The 25,752-nt window shown below is 35.8% G+C and overlaps 1 protein-coding gene across 2 annotated transcripts in view; it reads left to right on the top strand.

The window, feature by feature from the left end:
* The window catches only part of WWOX (WW domain containing oxidoreductase), a 531,587-nt gene that overhangs the window by 186,785 nt on the left and 319,050 nt on the right, over positions 1–25,752 (top strand). Inside the window, exon 9 of one of the 2 annotated variants that reach the window (XM_074882173.1) lies at positions 15,242–15,321. The exons of the other annotated variant lie outside the window; for it this stretch is intronic. Coding sequence (XP_074738274.1) covers positions 15,242–15,262 — 21 coding nt within the window. The 3' untranslated portion in view covers positions 15,263–15,321. Of the gene's footprint in view, positions 1–15,241; positions 15,322–25,752 lie in introns of those variants that run through there. 2 annotated transcript variants of the gene reach the window in all.

The raw sequence follows: 25,752 nt of genomic DNA on the forward strand, positions 1-25,752 counted from the left end.
TTTGGAGACCTCCCATGAAGATCTGAACATCTATTGCTTGTTGCTAAAGTGGTTTTATCCAGACCTAATTCTAGGTGCTGAATGAGGACGGATATAAAACTAGGATATTGGCTTCCTGCATTGGTTCTTGCTTGTATGTTTTCGAGAACAGGGTTATCTGCTCTATATTCTAGCCAAAATCTTATGTTTGTTTATTGAATGTAACCTGCCAATTTTTTGACTGAATTTTCAATAAGAGAAGATACTTTTGATTTCAAAACTCAGAGTTCATTCTGTTAGTGAAACTTTTTAAACATCTGCTTACTTCTGCTCATTATAATCTACTGCATTTGAGATAAGAACTGACTTGAAAAAGTGAGTTCTGGGCTACAGTCTGGCAGGTGGAAGCACTCCATTCAGGACATGCTTTATGCTTATTTTATGAAGAACGGGACCATTCTTGATAGATTGTAATTTTTAATTGATCTCACATGATGAGAAAATACAGATATTTCATGTCCTATTTATTTTTCAAAACTGAATTAATAAAGCACAAGTTCTTACATGCCTGTCTATACCTCCCAGGATTCATTATCTATTAAAAATATTTTTTTTCATCTCCAAAGCAGTGCATTGACATGCAAGTGTGAACTTAAGTGTGTGCACCAATGCTATGGCTGCACCATTGTAATGAAGATGAAATGACTGTAATGATGACCTTTCTGTGCCTTTGTCTAGACCATGCCCTTCTCTTTAACTGAACACCTTTCAAATGAACATGTTCTGAACTCTTGAACTGTTCATTCTGTTCACTGAGCTTATTGCTCAATCTGCAGTTTATCATTATGTGTCTCCAAAGACTTTGTGTTTCCTTATATTTGACATCTAGATGGAATTTTTCATAACCCTTTACTAGTCATAAATTGGATTGTTAGGGGATTAAGTTAATCTTGTTTCTTTATAGTAGCCTTGGATTTTTAAAGCCCTAATTTAGAGGGGTTTCTTTATTTGTTACTCTCCAATCTGCAAGAATGGAAAAAACCTTTACGCCATAAGATTCTGTATTGCTGGAATTATTTATTTCTGCTCATTTTGAAGTGAATCGTACCTAAGAGGTACACTTGAAAAGTTGTTTTGTCATGTTTTTCCCATATTACTATTTCTTCCTTTCTATCTAAATAGCAGCTCCTGAAAATGACCCAAAGCAGTGCATCATCAGATAAGCAGCATGTCAGTGAATAGACTGTAGAAGAATGTGTATGTTTCTTGTTCCATTGGGAAGAGAAATAGGAGAAAATGACTTATCACTTGCAGAAAATTGTTATGTTGTGTTAGTCATATCTTAGCTTTTGCTCTCTTTATAAGGTGTTACTCCTAACAATTTATGTACTTTTTATTAACCAATTAAGAACTCATATTAAAAATGAAAGGAGGGAGACAAAACCCCACACATTTTTAAGAGTGCTTTGGATCTTTTTGTTGTCTAGTAGTAATGTAGCAGGTAATATTTTTTTATTTAATTATTTTAAAGAGCTTTTTTCAAGAAAATTAAGTATTATATACTGTAAACTGTGTGATAAATTAAAACAATAGAAAATAATTTCTGATATCCTGAGAATTATCAAGCTGTTCTGTATTAAGATAGTGGTGTCAAAATCCTCAAAATACCATGAGTATATGGTGCGTATCAGTAAGTTCAGTCATTAAAGCCAGTTTATAATATGTAGAAAGCATAATACTTGAGGCATATGTTAAGTCTAAAAGTGTGTATTACTTAAATATAGTGATTGCATTTAAGCAACACACATTTGTTTCAATAACAAATAAACATTTTTAGCCTCTTTCTCCAAAAGGTTCGGAATTGTCAGACTGGGTATAGAAGATGAAAAATCTTGAGGAGTTCCTTGACCTCTTTTATGATCCCTCCATCCCTAAACTCCATCAGTGACTTGAACTCTGACACTGAGAATGGTGAGATGTAATTCTTCATCCCAATGTCATAAAACCCCACATTCTACTCTAGGCATTTCAAATTTTTATTTTTTCATTCAAATGTAGTTCATGTCAGCTAGTATCATACATAGAGGGTGAGGCTCTCAAAAGCTCTTAGATTTATCTAACTTCATCTCCAGTGAAACCTTTGGAAAATCTTTAATGGTATTTGACCATTATTCTGCTTATTTCCTTCTGGTTTATTCTTTTTATTGATTGATTGAGTGATTGATTGATTGCTTCAATGCCACCCAAACCACCCCAAAAACTTTTAAATATAATTTGTTAAACTTCACATCATGAAGAAGATTATAGTTATAATTTTTATAACATATTTATGCAGATATACATATGATAGTTATTAGAAACAGTAGCAAGGCTTAGGATTGCTTTAGGGAATCAGTATTGGCAGCTGTGAAAGGAGGACATGAGGCAGAGAACAAATGAAGTCTGACTACGTGAGGATAAAAAAATGTCCCATGTATATTAGAAGCCATTTCAGCCTTTGTTCTAGGCCAGTACTTCCAACAAGGAAAGGTGTGAGCTGAAGCCTATGGCACTTTGTACTTTGTCTCCCTGCCTATTTGATGCTCTGTTAAGGTAGAGAAAGATATTACTTGCTGATATGTTAGATACTTCATTTTTAAATGATCATAAATTTTTGCCGGCACTTAATAAGAGTAGGTTTACAGTGCAGAGGAAAAGTGAATATACCAAACCAGCAGAACACTTATGGAAGAGGAGATATTATTGTACAAAGAAGAACTAAAAAAGGTAGGATTGCTTATCTGTGAAGCAGCTGATAGGTTGGGACATTAGGTTGATTTTCAAAACAATGGTGGAAAGACTATAACTTGAAATCTTTCATCTATATTTCTATTCCTAACAGAAATATGAGAAATGCAGATTTAAAACTGTTAAAAGGAAAAAAAAAAAAAGCTCAAAAGATCAATGCAGATTTAAAACTGTTGAAAGGAAAAAAAAAAAAAAAGCTCAAAAGATCTATCTGCTGTGGAACTCATGGCCATATATAAGACCAAACATTGAGTAAATTAATAAATAAATATTGATAACAAAAATACACCCAATAATGCAAAATATTTATTAAAACTTCTTTCTGAAAAATAGTTCTTTAGCTGAATACTGCCTCCAGAACTAGCCATCTTCAGAGAAAATAGTTTATTTCATAGTAGACCACTGACTCATTAAATCCTTATGAGGAGTCCTGTCCATCTCTATTTTTGCTTCTTTACACCAGGGGCAAATGATATGTTTATTTTGGATATATGAACTTGTTAATTGTCTTACTGCAGTTTTCCATCAGCCCAGCTGATGATAGCATTTTATGACTGTATTTCTCAAAATTTAGGTTCAGAAGACACTTATGTTTCAGTTCTAAATACTGTAGAGACTTCTCATATTACTAATATGAAACTAACTGGCATCAAGGCAGCATTCACTATTTCCAAAACAGTTTACCACTGTGACATTAATTTACAGTACTGAGCACTGTGGAAACTTTCATCAAACTAAGAAGTTAGTTTTGATTTGTTACAGCACACAGTGGGTGTTCATAGCATATGTTTTTATTTAATCCTTCAAAGAGTTTTCAGGAAATAGCAGCTAGCATGTGATGAAATAATATCAAGAGACATTACTAACATTTTAACATTATATGGATCATTATACTTCATACATTTTGAAATTATGCTACATTATATTTATGGTTTCACTTTATTCTTGCAAGCCGCATTCTGCTTGGTCTTATGAAACAACACATGGTTGGAAAGCAGTGCAGTGGAGCTAATAAGGGTCCTGTCATAACTTGCAAAAGATTGAGCAACTCCCTCAAAAGATATGCTGGGTTTAGAGTAAAAGCAGAGTTGGAAGGAGTTGGAAAGAACATGAAGAAAATGTCTCTCCTCAAGGAAAAGTCAGGAACACATCAATTCTGCCATGCACGCTCCACCTTGTAGCAAAGAGTTGCATAGAGTTGCCCCTTGGTATTTTGTGATTTCATTTGTGACTGCTCATTAAAATATGATATGTCTTCTTAATGTCTTGTAAAAGAAGAAGGAAATACCATACCTAAAGAGCAATAACTACTGATGTGACGATTACATGGAAACTCTCTTCAGATTCCCTTGTAGAATGTTCAACATAAGAGTAAGGAAAAGGCTATGAGTAAAAAGTACAAATATGATTTTTTTTTAAGTAGTCTACTGCAACACCCTTTGGTAGTGCCACCCCATGGTCTCTGATGTGTTTGCCGTCAAAACTCTTCTGAGCGAGAGAATTACTGGTGTCCACTGTGGGAACTGTGGTGATGATTTATTCCACGTATTTCTAGAAATTTAACTGAGGTGCCTTAGTTAAGGGCTTTCTCTTCCTCTGTTGTTATTTAGTCTCTAAAAGACCATTCAGCGCATCTGCGATTTGCATACCTTAGTTAAGTGTGTGAAACAAAGTGAGATGCATATGGCCCACTTCTTAGACTATACAGTACCAAAGACTTGGATTAGGGGATCTGATTTCTTGGCTTCCTCCCTGACCACTTGGCATTCCTTCATTTTCTTCATTGCTGGGGACAGCTGTTGACATACTTGGTTTCTTGGTTTCAGTGGAAAAAAAAACAAAAGGTCATTACATACATGGAGTTCTTTCCTCCAAAACAAGAATTGCAAACATCTAATGCAGCTTCTGTGGTTTTGGTTTGTTTTTTTAATCAAATATCTCATATATTACCAACATAACTTGGATAAGTGGGTAGGTTCATCTGCATATCCAGTAGAAATATTCACAGACTTTTTCAACAGCTCAGTGAACAAAGGCAAACTTTCCTTTGAGCAATATATGGGCAATTAGTAACCCGGAAAATGCACCTCTGGATGACTCTACTGAGAGACTGTGTGTCTGTAGTTGTTACAGGTGTAGGAAGCTCTTAGAGCTCAGGTGGCAGTAGACCGAAAATTGCTTCAAGGTAATCTGTAAAATAAATTGTATTTTATTGTTTAATGCCTTACATACACTGAGACGCTTAAAGTGTGCTTTGGATCATATAATCTCTATTACTTTTACCCAGTCTATGACATTGATTTGGTAACAAGATGGGCAACAAGATACACGCATGTGCTGCTTCCTTTCAAGCTTTTGTTTGGATTTTAGAAAGCAAAGTAATTTTTTAAAAAATTATGAACTGGCAACTGGGGAATTTGAAGCTTCCTGACACTTAAAAAACAAAGAAACAAGACAAAAAAGGAGACTGAGAAAGAGATGTAGTGAAGGAAGAAAAGAAGGTGGAATGTGGATAGGGGTAGCTAGCTGAAATGCTATGGTCTGAGTTAAGCAGCAGGTCGGATTAGATGGTCACAAAAGGCCCCTTTTGGCCTTAACAGCTATAAATTTTTGAAGCATAGTGCAGGCTTCCCAGCACTGCAATTTCATTCTGACCTGAAGGGGTGAAAGGGTAAAGCCTCCATACCCATTCCCTGCCTCCCCAACAGCCTGAGCCTGCCTGGTTTCTGTGATGTGGAAAGGTCTGGTAGGAGCCGGACTGAGACCATAATTCATTTCAAAGTAGCAAAATTACATCTGCTGTATGATAATCACGCTGGCCACTCGTAGTGTATTCAAGCTAATAAGAAGGAGGTCTCTGTCCAAGGGCTGGTTCCATGAGCTGTTTCCTTTATGATGATGATGAAATACTGTATTTAGGCAGACTTTTCAGCATTTCACTTCTCCTTACAGTCCATTGTGTTTCCAGTTACTGAGAAACTCTTTGCTACAGGTCTATTCTTCTAACCTCTGTTGTTTCTTTGTGTTTTCCTGGCCATGCCAAAAATCAGTACATCAGCTTAGTCCTGTGTCATTATTTGTTTCAAGAAAAAGATCCTCAGTTTCACCTCTGCATATCCTGCTGGTCATTCTGTCACTTTTTCTGGTTTGCTGATATTTAGCCCATGCTTAAACAGTTTGGACAGAAGGACTTTTTCAGAGGAAAGGGTTTTGCTCTTTTAAACATCTCACTCCCTTATGTGAAATCATATCTAGCAGCATGATCATATCTTGACAGTCTAAAATATTAACTTGCTGGAAGCTGTAGGAATGATGCCATCCAGAGATGCTGTTCCAAAAGACAAATCCCTCACTTGAATTTTAACAGTTTCCTGCCACTTTGTGCCATAGAAGTTGGGAAAAATAAGTAGAGGTTGGGACCGAGGATCCCATTAACAGTTTTTGATGTGCTTAGGCAATGATGAGGCTGCTGGCTTGACCTTAGTACTGAGAAAAGCAAATAAAAGTAAAGATTAAAGACATTGTTCAAGAGAAAGTGTTTTACTGGTTGGTTCTAGGTTTGTAGCCCTTTCTGCAGCTCTTAAACAAAACGCATGTGTCACTTAGGCATTGGCTTGGTTTGTCTTTCATGGAACATGGTGAGGTTAGGGTTTCTACTGATGGTCTGGCAGCTTGGTCTATTATGTATTTTTTTCAACCAAATTATTTTGTGTAATAACTATAATGTTAATGGAACTATATGTTATGGTTGAGTTAAGATTTGTCAGTTTGAAAATAAACGTCTTGACTTCATTTCGACATTTGCCTTTCAGCATCAGTCCGTTAACCTGTCACACACTATAATTTCATTAAAACCATCATTTAATTGTAAGTTAATGCACAGCTATCTTTTATAGAAGAGCTTTACATACTGCCTGAATAATTTAAATACAAATTTTCAACTGATATGATTGAAATAATATGAAACACTAAATGCCCTCCAAACCCCTGTTTATGAATTCAATACTGAGAAATAAGATGCAACAGCCATATTACTGTGCCACTACAACAAGGAGACAGTTTTTCAAATTATAATAAAATGAAAGAATAACAATCTAGGTATCTATGAATGTATCTCTATCTATGTGTCTCATACCTGCAGCACTGAGATGTACTTCATACGGAATTCAGAGAAGTTTCCATTATTAAAAGAAGGACAATGCAGATAGTGTAAGCTCTGTATAACTGAAGAAAGAATTAAAATCTACATGCTAATAGCTTTAGTGCCAGTCACAAATAGACTTGTACTTCACATATGAGATATATAAAGCTTATTTCAAAATATATTCTGGGTAACATTCAACCTGATTGAATCTTTGGAAGCTGTGTTAATGTATTTGTTCAACTCACTTGCACTCAAAAGCTTTTAAACAGAATATCACTTTTTTATATTATTCATGATAATGTAATTCCTGCCTTTAATCTCTTCAGGGTTTCACATTAAGTCATGATATGCAGTTCAGGGGAATTTGGATCATCCATTAATCATAGTATCTGTACTTTTGTGTGTCTTCTTTTGTCCATCTCTTAAATCAGTCACTTGGCAGCAGCAGAGATCTGGGGATAGTCCAAGATGTTTGAAGAGGCCTTATTTATTAAACTTGTTTCATTCTACAGTATGTATGGATTTATGTAATGTGTGGCATGCTGAAAAGAAAGTGATAGAAATATTAGCATAATCATTAAATATGATCCTCTTAGTGTTTTCATTGGAAACATAGGCATGGATAAGTATATTGAATGATGACATATGTTTAGTAGAATAATTAGCTAAAAACACCTGGGCTAATACAAAAAAATACATGAGACAAAATTATGTGGTTGAGTATTCTCTTGTAATTAAAAATTTTCTACCAATCTGCATAAACCAAGGGGCTGAATTAAGGTTTCATAAACAATCTAAATTTGGTATTTTCTAAAGTTTAAGGGTTTTGCTTTATTTCTTCATTATTTTAATATTCAATGGAAGATGGAGGGAAGGGTTGAAAACCTTACAGAGTTATTAGTAGGTGTTAGATTCTTTCCTTTGAAGTACTGACATTGTCCTTTGAACTGAACTAATCACTTCTAATTGTAGTAACATGTTACTTTTTGCTCAACAAACCACCAAAGAGTGATTAGTGAGGTATTTAATTTTTAAAATATTTGTGAAATTAGAACAGTGTGGAAACTGAATTCTGTACTATCAAGTTTTTGAAATAAAGTGATGTTCCCTATCCCTTATTACTGCTTTTTCCCAAAAGTCTGATTTTTTTTTTTCCCTAGACTCACTCTGACCTTTCCTTTTTTTGCCCTGTCTTCTCTCAGCGCCTTCTTTCTGTCTTTCCCATTCCAACTTATCTCTTTCAGCTTTAGTGTTTTACACATTTTGTTCTACTCTTCTTTCCCATAAACCTTTTTGTTCTGGTTTTCTTTTACTCTACCTTTTTCTTGGCTTAGCCACAGCTCTAATTTCCTGCATTTAATATTAGAGTAGTGGGAGTGAGCTTCTGGCTTTCCCACACGGACTATGAAGTCACTTTAGCAAACTGCATCTTAAAACTAGCTAGATGTACTGTTCCTGCAATGCTGGACTGGAACTGGTGACTTAGGAGGTCCCTCTCTGCCTTAGGGGCTTGGTGGTTTCCCAGAAAACACTTGTAAGAATTTTTTGAAACTTCTGAAAATAATGTATTTTTCCCTTGTTGGCTTTTTGGAAATTATGAAAGCATGTTTGCTGAACTTTCCCACATAAGTTGTGCCCCACATGGATGTCTGTAATCGGAAACTTCAGTGAGAACAATTAGAGCTTGCTAAAGTTATAAGCAACTGTACTGAAGCCTTGAAATGGGAAGTGTCAGGCATCCTGAACTACAGACTATGTCACCATCATCACCATAAGCAACAACTTCTAATTTAAGAGATGGATAAAAATTATACTATTGAGTCTTCAGTCCTGGAAATCCATTTGGTTCTGGGTTACTGACTGTGAAAACATTTGTGCATATGCCATGTAATTTTTCTGAGAGAATAGTTGGAGCTAAATATATATTTTTAAAAGCTGAAGAGAAATAATCAGTTTTCATTTCTGTGTTCAGGCTTATAACTAAAACAATATGTGGTATTTTAGCAGTCAGATTTCTAATTGAATCAAGTTTCTAATGTTTGGGCTCAGTATATGCTATTGAGAACCAAAAATTGATTGAAGTTATTAAGCATCTCTTATACTCTGTGATCTTTATGCACTGCAACAGACCTAATGGCTGAATTGCTGTATTCTCCCTGATATTAAAAAAAAAAAAAAAAAAAAAAAGTGCTTTCTACCATGATTTTAGTGGAAGCAGATGAGGCTGTGGAGGCACAATGGGAATGACTATGAAAGAGACTAAGACCCCTATTTATTTTGGTAACAAAGCTGTATGTAAATTTTGCTTTTCATTAAAGCAGAATTAGTTTAACCCCAGTTGTACAAAGGTTACTGTTTTCTACTATTTAGACAAACAACTTCCTACTGTAAATTGTGTTATGATTTATATGAATCTACCTACTGTCATAAAGATTCCCCTAGAGAATATGTATCTTCCACTGTATCTCAATCATGATAAATAAGAACTTTTAAAGTAGTCATAAATATATTTGTATAATTATATTTATATTTTGATAAAGTTTATTATTACATAAATTCACATCAAATATTTACTATTAGTCAAACAAGGAAATTAGCTTATCTTCTTAGGTTTTATACCTTTAATAGTAACCACAAAAGCAACTGGTAGGCCTTGTATTTCAGGCGCATAGCATACACAGCACAGTTGCACAGTACACCTGCTGATAGTGGATAATGAGCATAATTTATAATGGTGGCACATGCAAATATAGTATTTGTGTTTGGATTTATATACTGAACACATGCAGTCACATTTTGCTGTTTGCATAACCCCAGTAACACTGAGCACAGGGTGTTTTGGAATGTAGGTTTCAGGGTCTGAAGCAAGTTCATCTCAAATTTGCGTGAGAAGACTCTACATTTATTTTGCTTTGGTGACTACTGCTCTTAAACATGTAAATCAGATGATTGTGTGTGAATAAATTACTTCTATTTGGATGCGAGGCCATATATACATCTTTAATTGACACATAGGTTTCTACTGGGTGAATATAAACGGTGTAAAAAATCTGATGGCGTTAGTAAAGAAGACAGAACCTGACTCTTCTCAGTAGTGTCTAATGACAGGACAAGAGGAAATGGACACAAAATGAAATAACACAAAATTTCATTTAAGCATTAATAACAACTTTTTACTCTGAGGGTGGTAAAACATTGGAACAGGTTGCCCGGGCAGGTTGTGGAATCTTTATCCTTAGAGATACTCAAAACTGAACTGGATATGGTCTGAGCAACCTACTCCAGTGACCCTGCTCTGAGCACTGTGGACTAGATGATCTACAGAAGTCTCTTCCAACCTCAGCCATTCTGTGATTCTGTGAAATTCAGAAAGTGGTGTGTATATATAACACTTAGAAACATGTTAAATACTGTATTATATTGCTGCCTACTGCAACACCAATAATAGGTCAACTTGCACTGCTTATTTAGATCATTCTCTGAAGGATGCTGCATCTACACTAAGTCAATGAATTTAAAAAATATTCTCGCTTCCCGGTTAACCTCTCCCCATAGTTATTTGCAGGCAGTTTAGTACAGTCATCATCAAACTTTACTTGCCTAAATTGTACAATCTTTCTAAAAAAATGTGAAATTTTTAATGGGGGCAACTGTCAGTGAATCAGCAGTAAGAGACATCTTCTCCTGGGAGATCAGGATAAATGCCTGTAAGAAACTAAACTGCATTAAAGAGCAGGGCGGATTTCAGCAGGCATAGATTTGTTTTCATGATCAAATATGTGTTGTATTAATCTTAACTTTAAAAGGAATATTTCTTATATTTTAATTTAGTTACAATGAATTGAGATATCTACTGTGAAAACTGTTGCTATTGGATTTAAAATACCCATCTCTTTTAGATAATCTGGGGTTAGTTAAAGGATAAATTTACAGACATTCTCTGTGACCTTGGTCAAGTCAGTTTTCCCATGATAAAATTATGGTGGTATTTACTTAAGTTCTCTGAGTGTTGTTAAGCACAGTTCAAAGCTGCTTAGTGAACCTCAGGTCCTACATTTATCTTCAGTGTTATAAAAGGTTCATAAATAGGCCAACAAGTCCCACCTTGTATCTAAGAGAGTTTAGGATGTAGAAAACTAGATAAATGTGATCTATTTCTTCACTGGGAGACCTGAATTGCTGCTTTTTGTTTGAGATCTTGTAGAACTTTCCTAGTTGGTTGTTTTTCAAAGGTTGAGCTTAAACTACTTTGTCAGGATTAGCTATCTAAATAAACTTATGCACTCCATGCTCATGTTTTTCACAGTTAAAGAAGAGTACTCATCTTTGTTATATTTCTTAAACCTGGAAAAGTGAATTTGTTAGAACTTGCTGGTTGTTTTAGTTATGTGTATTGCAAGAACATGTTGATTTGTCCTCTATTTGCTTCACATACTCAGTATGGGATGCTGAATTTTAGAAAGTGATTTTCAATGGCATCACCAAATGTCATTGTGCTGTAGGAAAGCTGATGTATGTGAACATTCATTGCTGTGTGTGATTTCTTGGACTGGCGTTGAGCCAGTTGTTTTAATAAGTTGTAAATATTATTTTCAAAACACAGCAAGATTTCTTTGTGGTATTTCAGAGTAATGGTGTAACTTAACATATTTCTGTTTATAATTTGACAAGCCTGAAAACATTAGACATTAGATAATAAGAGAAGAGGCATTTGGAGATGTTTTCATAATGGTTTCTGACAGCGTTTTAACAGAACCAAATCTAGAAGTATCTTAGTATCATAGATTTTTATTGCAATTAAGAGTCAAGAGAAAGAAATATGACATTGCTATTATTGACTACAATGCATAGTAAAGAAATAAATCATGTCTTCTGAGGGGGATACATTATGTAAAACTTTTTTTCTTTCTAAATCAAGCATATGAATGTATGATGACATGGAAAAGGGTGGTGATGGAAAGCCATTTTGAATAATGCAAATAATTCTATTTTTCCTTCTGTTATGTGAGGTAGCATTTAATTTTATTTAACTTTTCATGTTATTTACAATGGGGTATTTGTTATCTCAAAATAGTTTGTTTATGAAGTGTAGAGAACTGTGATGGTAAAAAAACAAACAAAAAAAATGTTCAGTAGCACAACTCCATGAGCCAGAGGTCCAGCCAAACCATGGCTATTAATCATCACCGTCCATTATTTACAGAGGGTTCATTCATTGTTCCATAAAGGTATCTAGAGGGTCAATTAGAGACAACAGACAGGATTTTTCAAAGACACAAGAGGGTCAATTAGACCCTTCTTGTAATTTTCTGCTTTAACAGCAAATGCCAGCCTATCCTGCAACAGATACAGTGGAGTTTAGAATTAAATAGTGTGGATTTTTTTTTTTAAGCTGTTACTTTGTAGCCAGTAAGAATTGGAGTATTGTCAGTCCTTGATCAAAACAAAAGAAGAATTCTATCACTATAGTTGATGAGAAGCAAAAATTTGTTTTTTATACTGAAGTACCCAGGAAATATCTGAGATAAACCAGTCTGTACTTATAGAAGTGAATCATTTGTCTGAAGGTAGGACTGGACACAAATCATATTGCTAAATACAACTCTTAAAAATTTAAAGGCATTTGATGCAAAATACTGTTTGTAATTATTTTTGTGTCAACTGCTTGCTTAAAGCTCAAAATAAATAATAGATATGAGATCTTAATATAAACAACTACAGTGGCATTCATTAATGCACAGGCAGTTCTTCAGAACAGAAAGTAGGAAGTTAACACTAAAATATATATACACGTATGTTTAAATACACAGACATACACATATGTACACACACCTCAAAAGTCTTCCAAAGTAGCAGGAAAGTTTGGTGAAATAACTTCACTCGCTTATCCTTTAGCTGAGGACAGAACAGTTCTTCAGCAGATGTAAGGCCACCTATGAACATATGCATCATATGTACAATAGCTGTATTGAAGTTATTTTTCTTTCAAGGAGTTTGTCTTTTCATGAAAATGATTGTTAGGAGTTGGCATACTCTTCTATAAAGGTCTGAAAATCTTGGGCTGTTTTCTCCTCTGCTGCTGTTTTTAATGCTGCTTACGTCTGTTTTAACTGAAAGCAGCCTCTACGACCATGGTGTGTTAGTCTTGCAAAGATTTTTATCTTTACAGATGGGGTTTTTGGAATGTCTGAGTATTTGATGGTCTCCTGTGAGAGTAAATCTCAGAGTGTGCTGCATCAGTTTGATCCTCATCGTCCTCTGATACCCCCTATTCTCTGTAGGGTTTCAGCAGAGAGTTCTAACTAATGACTTAGGGCCAAATTCTGCCCTTAGATGCAGGCGTGTAATTCTCACTGATTCCAGAGGGACTTCTGTGAGCATATCAGAGAACACAATTTTGTTCTTAGTGTGTGAAATTATAGCACAAATGGACAAAAGAATCTCATGCACATTCATCTTAGTGACCCCAAGCATACAGGAACGCGATACTAATCCACTCGCTTTTCTCTTCGCTCAGTTTGTGCTGTTTCTTGTAGATCACCCCAATTCTTCAGCTGTCATTTGAGTCTACATTTTTTATATTGTTCTGTCTTCAGAAGTTTGCTATTGTGGTGCTTCAGTGAAATTAGTGACATTGAAATGAATGTTTCTTTAAGTAGCATTAGTAACAAAGGCACTTGTAAAAGATGTTTTTTTTCTTTCTCTGGGAAATTATGGTACACAAGCAGTCTTGTTCGTATTCTGTCGGGAATTAGTTTGCGAAGAAAGAAGACAAAGATAGATGTGTGAATACGTGACTGTAAAGTGGTTTAATACATACACAATCACAGAGGGAAGAGAGGTGGGCTTGCATCACACTTTTCCTCTGTGACAATATGATGTGATGAAGCATTTTGCCTACGTGCGAACAGAACACATATCTCCTCCTTGTATCATTCAGTCTCTAGTTCTACTCTCAGATTTTACTTCCAGCATTGTCTCTTTCAGATTTTTATAGTGAAAGAAATCAGTTATTAATTAATTTTTTAACAGTTTTTTTCCTACTTCTTATTTTTTAACCAAACTCATCCACACTGAAGGCTTGTAATTATTTTACTGTTTTATTTTCAGGAACAGAGCTAATATTCCTCTACAGACGTAAAAATTTAGGAGCTAGCTCAGCTTTAATGAACTATCTTTTACACATGTTGGTTACTGAAATACAGTGTCAAAGCTTAGACTGCCACCAAATTTGCTTATCATCCACTGTTTGTACTTAGGACCTGCATGTAAGGAAAATCTTTCACTTTTTGTGTTTTCATTATGGGAATTTGTCTCATGGCTGAAAAATCTGAGCTGGAGTTTTTCTTGAACTGATTGCTTATTAGGCCTTTGTTTATTTGTTTTGGATTTGTGATGTATCTGACTGCTTCCCCCTTCTATCTCAGTCCTCGACAGATACATTTATCTTCTAGAACAGTGTTATGGAAGACTAAACATTTCCAAAACAGGTGTTTAGGCACATTGTGTTTGCTTCCTGACAACTCTATCCAATGGACCTGAGTCTTTTTTGTGCTTTGATTAGTACTGTTCCTCACCAAAATCAAATTGTTTTAGATGTATCTGAGAAATCCCAGACATCTTCAGCGTACACAGAATTGACTGTCTTTAGCGTATGCCATATCTTTAATTCAGTAACTTTCATTTCCTGGTATGCTGCCATTCATGTTCTAGGTTTCAAGCATCTGACTTAGTTAAACTTTTGGGGTTTTGCTTCCATCTCTGTGCTGTAGCAAAACCCCTATCGTTTACATCTCCCACAATGATTATAGTGTCCACTTTAGTTTTGAATTCTGCTCAAGACAGAATTTGTATTGCAACTCATGCAGCAGTCCTCATATAATGAGTTGTATTGTTTTTAAAATTTCCTGTTTTCAAGTTGTCTGGTAAGTCTTTAGAAAGCTGATCATTTAGCCAGAGGTATTTCTGAAACTATTTGTGGAATCACCATGGTTGTCTGGGGAAATCTAGTTTATAATTTTGAACATATAATTTATATGTCACTTTGCCAAAGCTTTCTTTAAAATCTGTTTTCTGATATGAATTGGAACAATTGGTCATATTAATTTTGCTTTTTTAACCTGAAACTGTAATCGAACACATAATCCACAGTGATTTATGTTTACATAATGTTCCATTTTCCTATTTGTGTGATATCTACAGGCAGATAGTAATTTTCTCAAACTGGTTCATTAATTATATTTATTGGATGGATGTCCTTTGTTATTGTTTTGTAACTTATGTATTGATTTCTATTATATGAAATTCTCAGTCTTTGCTGTTCACTTACAGTTGGACAGAAAAGCCACATGACCATCTGAATTCAAACATGAGGGTTTGCACGTGCAAACTGTCATCAAGGGACACTTGGACATCATAGAATCATGGAACAGAACAGAATCACAGAATAAAATACCACTCACTTGCACTATTGTGAAGTTTTGTGAGTTCTGTGTGACTGCAGCGTCCCCCTCTCTAGTGTCTTGTTTTTAAGAACTGTATTGGTATTTTTCTTTTTTAGTTGGCAAATTATGATAAATTAATAAAAATCACTGTGTAGTGATCTTAAAAGTAGGTAGAGTGGTGCAAGAAGATGGCTAACAGCTTGGTAGTGATTATGTGGCAGTGGAAGAAATATTGAAAAGGTCCAAGAAGCAGATCACAGAGAAGAACAGAAAAGACAGTGAGTTGCTTTGCACAAGTCCCAGTTTGAAAATGTCCAATGAGAAATATTTTTGTTTGCGTCCTTGTCTGAATGGATTTGGTTCAGGGTGCATAGGTCAAATTCTCAAATGGAAAAAAGTAAGTGTATAAACTTAAGGTGAGCTGGAAATAGAAGCTGTTTCATATCTTTGTGCCTATTTGGACTATTTGTAAAACAAGGACAGTAATGTTTACTCATATTTCTGTGATGCTCTGGGTTTCACAAAGGAGAGCACCTTGAGTGAAAGGAAAGAATTGTCACTCATTGGAGTAATATCAAATGAAAATAGGGAAGGTACACAGAAATGGTTCATTCCTGGTTCATTGCTGTGACATTCATGGTTATGTTCAGTGCTGCTCTTAATTTTCCAATTCAATATGACATACTCAGTTCTAAAAGAAAGGTAATGCAAAGTATGACTGTGTTCTATAACTACACTACAACAAGTAAAACCCTGAATACATAATTAAGAAAAAAATAATAAACTTTCTTGTGTTGAAATTATTTTGTTTCTCCCAAGGCTTTTCACATTATGAGTTTTATCTGCAGGGAGGTGTGGAGCCTCTGTGCAGGCACCTTTTGGCTGCCTGTGTTGTGTTCCTATTGCTTATAGTGTCCCTGTTCCAGGTATTTTAATTGCTTGCTTTGCAAAAGTAACACTGCAAAACTGTTCCATCAGATCTAAAAATATGCAGATAAAAATAAAGAGGATGAAGAAGTATCACTCAACTATTTAGCCTGCTAGAAAACGGAGTTCTTAACTGCTGCATTAAACCTTTGTATCCACTAAAGTGCCCTTCACCAACTACCTGCACATTACTAAAATCCTTCACAAACACTTTTTTATGGTCAGATTCAGCCACTCTTAGCTGAGCTGAGGAGTACCATATGCTTCAGGTAACCTCTCTAAAGCAGTTGCCAGTGGGACTACTTTTGTAAATGCTCACCAATGTGAGCAGAGGTTACACAATCTCACCCATGGTGAATAATAATGTCAAAGAGCCATTAACAGTGTGGAGTGACAAAGTGTGGAGAGATCCATCAGCTCATCCTGTGTTTAATGAAACAGAAATGAACATCGTATTGCCCTTGTTTTCTGTCAGATTTTCCAGGTCTCTATGAGGCTTATTAATCTTAGGGTGTAATGGAAAATGTGTTGCTATGTTACATACAACAGCAGCCTTTGCGCTCGAAGGATTGAAGGCATTATTAGTCTTTGTCTTATTTACATACTGTACTTGGGTGTGTGCTACCATCGCTGCACTTAGAGCACAGTGGAGTGCAGTTATAAAATGTTTGTGGATTTCTGAAGTGTGTACTAATGCATGCGACCAGATGGCTGCATGGTAAGTCATTTTAACCTGAAGTAATGATCAGAAACCCTCTCTTGAGAAACACTGACAACACACACTACAGACCTTGGAAATTTACTGTTATGAAAAATATGAAATAGGAAATGTTACTTGATAACCACATTTTAGTGCACCCCAAAATGAATGTTTCTTCATTTCTGAAAGAGAACTTTCAGGTTCTCAGAAACAAGAGGTGGAAGATGTATGGGTAAATGGTATTATTGTCAGATACTGATTTCAATAAGTATATAATTTCTCTATTACTTTTATTTTTTAAATGTAAGGGGCATTTTCAAATAAGCTCTGACAAAAACAATATTGTGTTTACACTTCAGATCTAGTTATTGTCATACTCTCTCAGCTAGAAAAAAAAATAGGAAAGCCATTATTCCTGTTAGGAAAAATCCTAGCTTCCAGGGACAGATGAGTAATCCAAGTTGGACCATATAATGATACTGTCATCTAGTAGATGCCATTGCAATGAGATTCTTGTGCCTAATTTTTGGCACGTATGGCCCATTACACTCACCAGATTCTTTGTACAGATTCAGCCTCACTAGGGATGAGAAAGCATTGCAAAATGATACTTCTGATAGTTGAAATATATATCACATCTCTGAAATACTATTTTATATTTTAATAATAATAAGGATATAAGGATCTTTCAATTTTGTTTAAAGAATTAATAACCCAGGGACATTGCAGCTTTTTTGACTCGTGCAGCTTTGGAAATTTGTAAGATTAAACAGAAATATCGTGTGTTTATTAGAAGCAGTGGAAATATTTGCCTTTGGTATATTCATTATGTAAGCAATGATTTTTCTCTTTTTTTTGCCTTTTATTTTACAGCAGACTTTGTTTATCAGCAAGGTGAGTGTTGATACAAGTTTCAGAAAGGATTAGCTGTGAGTAGACATTGCAGCAGTACTTCTCAAATGTTTCCAAGGTCATTTAGGTTTGGTTAGAGCCTGCCCGAGGCTTCCCAACAGTGCACACAAAACCCAAGGCTGCGAGCCCCTCTTCTTCTGTCGCGGTGAAGGATGGGCGCAGAGAAGGGCCTGGGCTGGGGTTCAGCTTGCAGAGCACTGGGCTCGCTTGCTGCTGCTGGTCTGGGACTGGGATGGGAGAGGAGCTGGTGGTAACGGCAGAGATGTTCTGGGATCTCCTCCAAGTCTCCCTGCCCGGTGTATCCACCATCACTTCACCACCTTCCTCTGTCCCACATGTCTTTGTGCAATGTTAGAGGTAATGGTGACTGGCTTTTGAGTGCTGCTAATCGGTGGCAGAAACAAAGGTTCAGTGTCCTCAGCTGGCTGCTGCCATATGCAGTTGTGTTGTTTGCCCGTGCCTGGCATTGGCCAGGATGCTACTTCTCCTGCAGAATGGCTTATTTTTCTTCTGCCTGGAGTTCTGTTCCTTTCTTTTAGCACACAGTACAATTATGAAGTAATTTGCATAACATGCACACTTTGCCAAATTTTGAAAATTGACATGTTTGAAAAGGAATTGCTGCCATTCACAGTGCCACACTGATTAATCACAATTAGGGAGAAAATACAGCACTTTTATTAAGCTTCCAGTGAGCAGGAAAATTAGCACTTCCTGAAGTAATGGGAGTAATTCCATTAGTGAAAATTCCCATTTAAAATGTGGTACTTTTGTGCCATTTTAGAAATAATTTTCACACTTTTGAAAATTCTTATAGCTGTATGCAAGTCACCTAAAAGTACATTGCTGTTACATTTGCATACTGACAGCATCCTGTTAGGAGTTAATTACAGGTTTTTTTCATAATATTTTCCTGATGTGGTTTCAGGTTAGATAAATGCTGATGTAATACCATCACAGTTTCAAAGATGCACATACCTATCAGTGTATTTTACTGGAAGTCATTTAGAGGGCCAAATCTCAGACTAGAAAATTGGCATTATAGAATTTCTAAGTTTTTGGGACCCCTTTGCAGCTTCCTCAACCTGTAGTTATTTTGACTGGAAGGAGTGTGAATGCAGGCTCCCATATAATGGCTAAAGGACAGTGCAACTTCTTCCTTTGCCAGTGGTAGAAGTAACTGATGGCAAGGCTTTTATAGCAAGTGAATATATTTTTTAAAAAGATAGTGAATTATTCTAGGATGGAAGGAACCATCATATTTTCAGTGACCCCAGAACTGTTCACACATCAGAGGTAGGTTGTCAGATAAATACTCTCAGGTTACTAGCAGGGCAGGGAATTGCTTTCATTCTCGTGTCACACTGACTGTTCAGTTACTCCCTACAAAACTGAATACAAAATGACATCTTAGCTGCTATCTCAGGTTCACAATTTCAGTCTTGCAGCCTAACTCTCCCAGAAAAGTCTCTAAATGACTGTGCCAAAAGAGCGTTTTAGCAATAGGACTGCATTTCTGTTTCAGCTTGTCCTGTTTTATCTTGTATGGAGAAACTACTAATTGAGAAATAAAGTAAGTGAGAATGACCCTTTTGGCTGGTGATTGTGGCTTTTACCTGGGAAGTGGGCCACTGGGGTTTCAGTACCTGCTTCAGTGAAACTTTAATTACTTACAGAAAGTGGAATTGTATCAAGGAGAGAAGTGAGTGGCCCTCAGCCACTGCATAGCTATCAACCAGAGACAGGCGATGGGTTCCAATCCCCCCAGGCAGAGAAGAGAATTAAACCAGGTTACTCCCACATCACAAGTAAGAGGAAGATGCCTCTTTGACAGAATTGTGAATCTAACCTTGTTTTCTGCTGCTTTTCTATACAAGAGCCAAAACCAGAATGTTTTGTTGTGAATTATGTAGGTGTTTTTTTCTGACAAACTAAACATTATCAGGGAAATTTATTTGATCATTTAAAAAAAAAAGTTTGGCATTTTAAAAAAGTTGTTTTATGAGAACCAACATTTTATTTGATTTTCTTGTATCAGCTAAAAGAAGCTCAGTATACTTCTAATCTTGCCAGTGAATTTAGGTATACGTAGTTTCTACTATATAATTTATATTCTATGCAACACTAACACATCACATTACTTAAAATGTAAATTTATTTATAAATATGCACACATATACAGTATATGTTTATATTATTTTAGATTTATGTAAAATACATCGAAGTCTTGTTACAATAAATTCTATAAAATTACTAACAGATTTCTGTTGAACTGTGGCCAGATGTAGCAACCTCTTAGGAGTTTCCCTTTTCTTCATCATTGTCTCTATGCTGCTTAGTGTTAAAAACCTAGGTTTTCTCCCTTCTCTTTAAAAAAAACACATTATCGTAATTTGTTTGAAATAATGTGTTTAAGTTATCAATATGTGATATATTCCAGCATTCATAAGATTTCTAGATAAACACAGATAGAAATATTTTTAACTGTGTGAAAAATTTTCATAAGGTTACATCTTTTTACTTCTCTGTATATACAAAGACTATATTAAAAGAGAGATTAAATTTTACTCTGCTGAGTAAAATGCAAACAGAAAATTATTTTTCATTTTTCAGTGCAAGCAATGGATTATCATTTATTTATGAGACTTTTTTTAATCTAGAATATATGGAAATCTTTTCTTGAAGCACAATGTAATATTGAATTGGGAATGTTGTCTGACAGTTTTCTTCTTAGAGTTGCATAGAATGATTCTACTGTATGAATTTTTTAAAGAGGCTTCAATATACCCTGAGTTTGAAAGGGAGGAAGTAATCAGAGTAATCTGAAGAATCTTGTAAATGCACCTCCTCTATCCCTTCGTTCTTCAAACAAACTTCTGCAGAAAAGACAAGGCTATGGCAAATTTTAACATGAAGGGAAATGTCCAGGTATTTTTCACTTGTCCCAGTATGTATCTGCATGTAAGAGTTCATTGCTGTGGCCAAAACACATACTGACTCAGACTCACTCTTTTCTAATGCCTTTTCATTCTCCTAAGGGCATCACTCAAGCATCATCAGTACAGAGGGAGGGATTTTAATCAGAGTGTGAATCTGGTTGTACGTGGGTCCAGCATTTAAAGGGTTTATTACTTTTTGTCTGAGAATGTATGGTAGAAGCCAAGTCAAAAAGCTGTTTCGTCCCCCAAAAGTTTCTATCCCTCAGAACAGCACTGCCCTTTTTTGTGTGATTGGGTATAACTTCCCTTGTTGTCAGAGCAAATTATCTTAAGAGCTACTGAGGTAGCTGTGCTCCCGCAGTATTTCAAATCCATAGGTGCATAATTGGAAGGATCCTTAACAAGTCTTGCTAAATAGCATGTCTAGCTATTATAGCAGATTTGTGGCTGCTATGAAACGTATCTTGGAAGCTACAGTTTGTGTCAGAGACCGGAGGTCAGCCAGTTGCATTTGTTTTCCTAAAAACCCGAGTGTAAAACAGGCCCTGTGAAATGTGGGCAGGTACTCAAAAGGATAGAACAAAAGATGTAAAAATAATGTCTTCATTATGCATAAAATGATCTACAACAGTATGCCTTATAATTCAACATTTTTGGTATTCATAAATTATAGTGACAGAAAAATGTAATGCTAACCTATTCATTTAGGTTGATATGAATTTTACATTAAAGTGCTTACGGTTTTTATACATTAAAAGAGTCCTTAGAGAGAAATGAAGCCAATTAAGGAGAAATAAAGACCTATGTGTCCTTCTGTATGTATACCTTCATCTAAATGCAGGTGTATAAACAATAGAAATTCAAGGTATTTATGCACTGATTGCTTTTTCCTCTCCCTTCTTCAACAATTACCTGTATACTGGTGATTAAAATTTGAGTATCCTAAGGAGAAAATAACTTATCTGTTTGCTGCAGAGAAATACTGTGACAGAAAATAGTTTTCTCTGAATTTGTTTAATGCTTAATACCATGGTGGCCAGATAATAAAGTATTTTGTGTTAATTTCAAGCAGACATTCTGCTTTCATCTTCAGCTTTCTGTTGTATTCCATTATACTGAACTCAGGAATGAGTTCTGCCGGTCTCTATTCTTTGATAGTATCACTGGAGCAACTAGAAGTTGTATTTGGGACCAGATCCTAAATCAGTGAGAATATAGAGAACTTCTTACTGCAAGGAATATGGGAATATTCCTTATATAAGGAATAAAAGCTTTTATGTGTTGAATCCAAACTCTGGGGAAGCTAATTTTCATACAGATCCCATGTAAGCCAGTTTCTTCCCTCCAACCATGGCCAATGCTATAGGCTTCAAAAAAAGGAGAGCGTAATGTAATCTACATCCCTGTCTTCATTTCTTCTAGAGTGTAACTTAAGCTGTAAAGCATGAGATAACACTAAGTATGAGAATTGGGTCTGCTGAGCTAAATCGTGTTCGATAAGCGTAATGGCTCAACAGGAAGGAGACATGATGTCTCTCAAGGTTCCTCTGTGCTGGTGAGATCCTACCCCTGTCTCCTGCAGCCGTCTCCGGGTCGATGAAGGGATGTGAAACTCTGGCTTTGCCTCGGCTCATTGCCTTCGCAGAGCTGACCTGGCAGCCACCTGGCACTGAGAGGCAGGAGCCTGCCGGCCCTGGCCCAAGCAGGAGTGCGCCGGGCGCTTGGGGTTGTGTGGCAGTACTGCGGAGTGCGGCGGTGCCGTTCCTTCACCCTGCCCCCGTACTCTGCTGTCACGGCACGCTGGCTAATGCAAGCAGTTTGGCTGTAGAGCTTTGTAAGACATGGGGGGATGAAGGTTTTGCAGGGTCTATGCATACGTTATATCAGGCTGGTTTTCAATTTTTGTCTGAAGAAACCAAAACTGAACCAAGCTGGTTTTTGGCAACTCTGCTGCGAGCTCATCATGACCGTGTTGTTTTACCATTACAGAAGATACCAAAATACAGGGTTTTGTTTGCATGTTCAAAAGAACAAGTCGGCAAAAATCAACCTTACTTAAGAAACTAAATCAATTTTTAGAAAGAGTCTAATAGCAAAAGTCACAGTATGTTAAACATAGGTAATTATGGAAGTCCTTCTAATGTTCAAGTTGGGCATATATAAACACATCTTGGTACATTTGGCATTCTGGTCATAGTAAGAGCGAGCTATTTGTAAGAAGTTACATATGGTCATCTGAACTAATTGCTAAAACGACACTACATTAATTGGATAATTAAAGATTGCGAACATGTGGCTATTGTATTCCTTGGGCATTAAGCCAACAATTTCTGTGGCTGAGAAAATGTCTGTTAACATAATTCACAATCCATCTGCGGTATCCTTTTTCATAGAAATAAATAAGCAACATGGGTCTTAAATTTAGATTAGAAAAACTTGTAACTGGTATTTTTAAACTGATTTTTAAAGCACATTTATGATTTCCATTGTGTTTATGTTTTTAACACTTTTGAACGGTGTGGCAGCTTTGATTTTTTTAGCATCCATCTCACAAATTAATAGTATTGATTTTTGTTTTAGATTTATTGTTAGCATTTTGGAAAGTGTTCTGTAATTGTAGATCCTTTGTAACATGAGACCTAGTGCTCCCTGGTTTATTTTGAAGAGGATGAGTGTTGGCACAGAGTTTGAAGAACTTTGTAATAGCAGTAAATTGTCTGTGTGCTTTACCTTTACCTATCAAGGTTATTTGTCAGAAAAATTATGTCTGGTAAGTGGGATTCATTTCAGTGGGTGACAGACTAACTTCACAAATCCCTGTACCAACTAGTTGCTTTTGTGTGTCTGTGTATGTGTGTGAAGTTTTGGTTATTATTTTTCTTCTCAATTTGAAAGTGAAATCTGTGGTCTCACAATGACCTTAAAGTGGCTGACCCCTAAATCTAATCACTCTAGACTCCTTTGAAAATTGACAAATATGTCAAATTTAGCTTTGACTATCAAAACATTTAAAAAATACCTCATTTGCTAGAAGCACTAATAATTCTTAAGTTAGTAGCTACTGTTCCGGTGTGATGTAGTCTTACTGCTTTGTTGATATCCATCCTGTGAGTTTATAGCAATATAATCTTCTCATCTTATTCTGAATTATCAATTTTGTAAGAGTAAAAAAATTCAGTTTTACATTCTGGATGAGCAACTTATTGATTGGTTTAGTCTGAGCAAAATGGTCACAAATGGTCAATACATGGTCAAAAGGGTGTCAGAGGCATATAAAAAATAGATCTATATTTTTTATTTGTATGTTTGTTGACTTACATATGCTTGCTTTATGCTTTTCTATTTTTTTTAGGTCAGTTGTAACACTTATTTTAATGACAGGAGTGCAAAGTCACTGATGACAAAAGAAATACAGGAATACTTCTTATCCAAACAAATAATCATAATGACACTTTTTCTATATGCACTGGTTTTAACCAGAAAAAAGTATCATGCTTCCAAATTTTCACTAGGTTCGGATAAAAGTTGTCATTAGAAGATACGGTTTCCTATGTTATTTTTTTACCTGGATAGGATTTTTTTTTCTACAAAACTTCTACAGCAATATGTACGGTACACGTGTATCTGTGTTCGTATCCAAACCAATACGATAGTCTTATGTTTGTGTCAAAACCACTGCAGTATCATATACACTCCAACAATATTATTATCTGTTATATCACCACAGTGATGTCAAGATAACTAACAAAGATAAACATGTCCAGTCAAAAGCGTAAGAGACACTCTGAATTACCTGGAAATGCAAATTGCAAGCAGAAAGATCAAGGGAAAAGAAAGTATTTCTGTAGATGGAATTCCATCCAAATGTTGTCGGATGCTGCTACCTGAGTACCTTGTGTTTGGAATGAGAAATTGTGTTGAGTCATTCATCTTAAGCAATTGGTATTGCGTTAGAGATCAGTTGACTGAGATATAGAGTGCATTTTACTCTTTGTTATGAAAACTATCAAGACATTTCAAGAAAGAAGAACCTTTGCAGTGTGTTTATGGGTGTGTCTGAATAGCTGATTACAACTATAACACATTTTGAAAAAAAAAAAATCAGTTTACTGAGATACCTAAATTTTATTAAAGTAAAAAAGCCTGTACAGTTGTCAAACAGTAGCAGTACCTAGTTCTATAAAAGAGCACAAAACACTAACTTTGCAGGTGGCCTGAACAAAATGTGCTGTGGCACACTCATTTTTAGTAAGCGAGCAAGGACTGGTTCTGCTTTTGAGTGAAGCTGTTAGCAGATTTTGCGTCTGATCACCATGCTGAATAACAGTCTATTCATTGACATCTTTCAGAGTGGGAGGGTTAAGGAAGAAAAGTGAGGATTCCCTGTGATAATCAAGGAAGTCTGTAGAAACCTAGAAGGCAGAGGGAAGTTGACGTACTACTTTTTTTTTTATTATTAAGTCGTCTCTTCAGTTTCAGCACAGAAGTGTGGTCTGAAATTTGTCTTGCACCGGTGAAGCAATGTCTAAGTCTAAGCAATATGTACAGCACTGAGGCTCATTGTGCACAACAGCACATGTGTATGATGCACATTTTGTAAGTTTAAATGTTTCAAATACTTTATTTGTTTGCCACCGCTTGAATGCAGTTCAGCATCTGACCCAGCAAGGGGAGCTGTAGATTAGTGTGGACAGTTCTGTGGCCTCATAAACCAGAAATTCTCAAATAAGAGCATCTTCTTGAAGATCTGTGTATTTCCCTAAATTTATGAATTTTCACAGTAATTTCAAGGGAGGGTTCCATAAAATACTTGAGTGCAGGTCGTGTAAGAGCTGTTTATTCTCTCCCAGCCCACCCACCCTCCCCCTAAAATTAAAATGTTTATAAAGCTGTGCTGGTTTTGTCTACTATTAAAACAGC

The sequence above is a fragment of the Strix uralensis genome, chromosome 12 (genome assembly GCF_047716275.1).
Source record: "Strix uralensis isolate ZFMK-TIS-50842 chromosome 12, bStrUra1, whole genome shotgun sequence".
Classification (NCBI taxonomy): Eukaryota; Metazoa; Chordata; class Aves; order Strigiformes; family Strigidae; genus Strix; species Strix uralensis.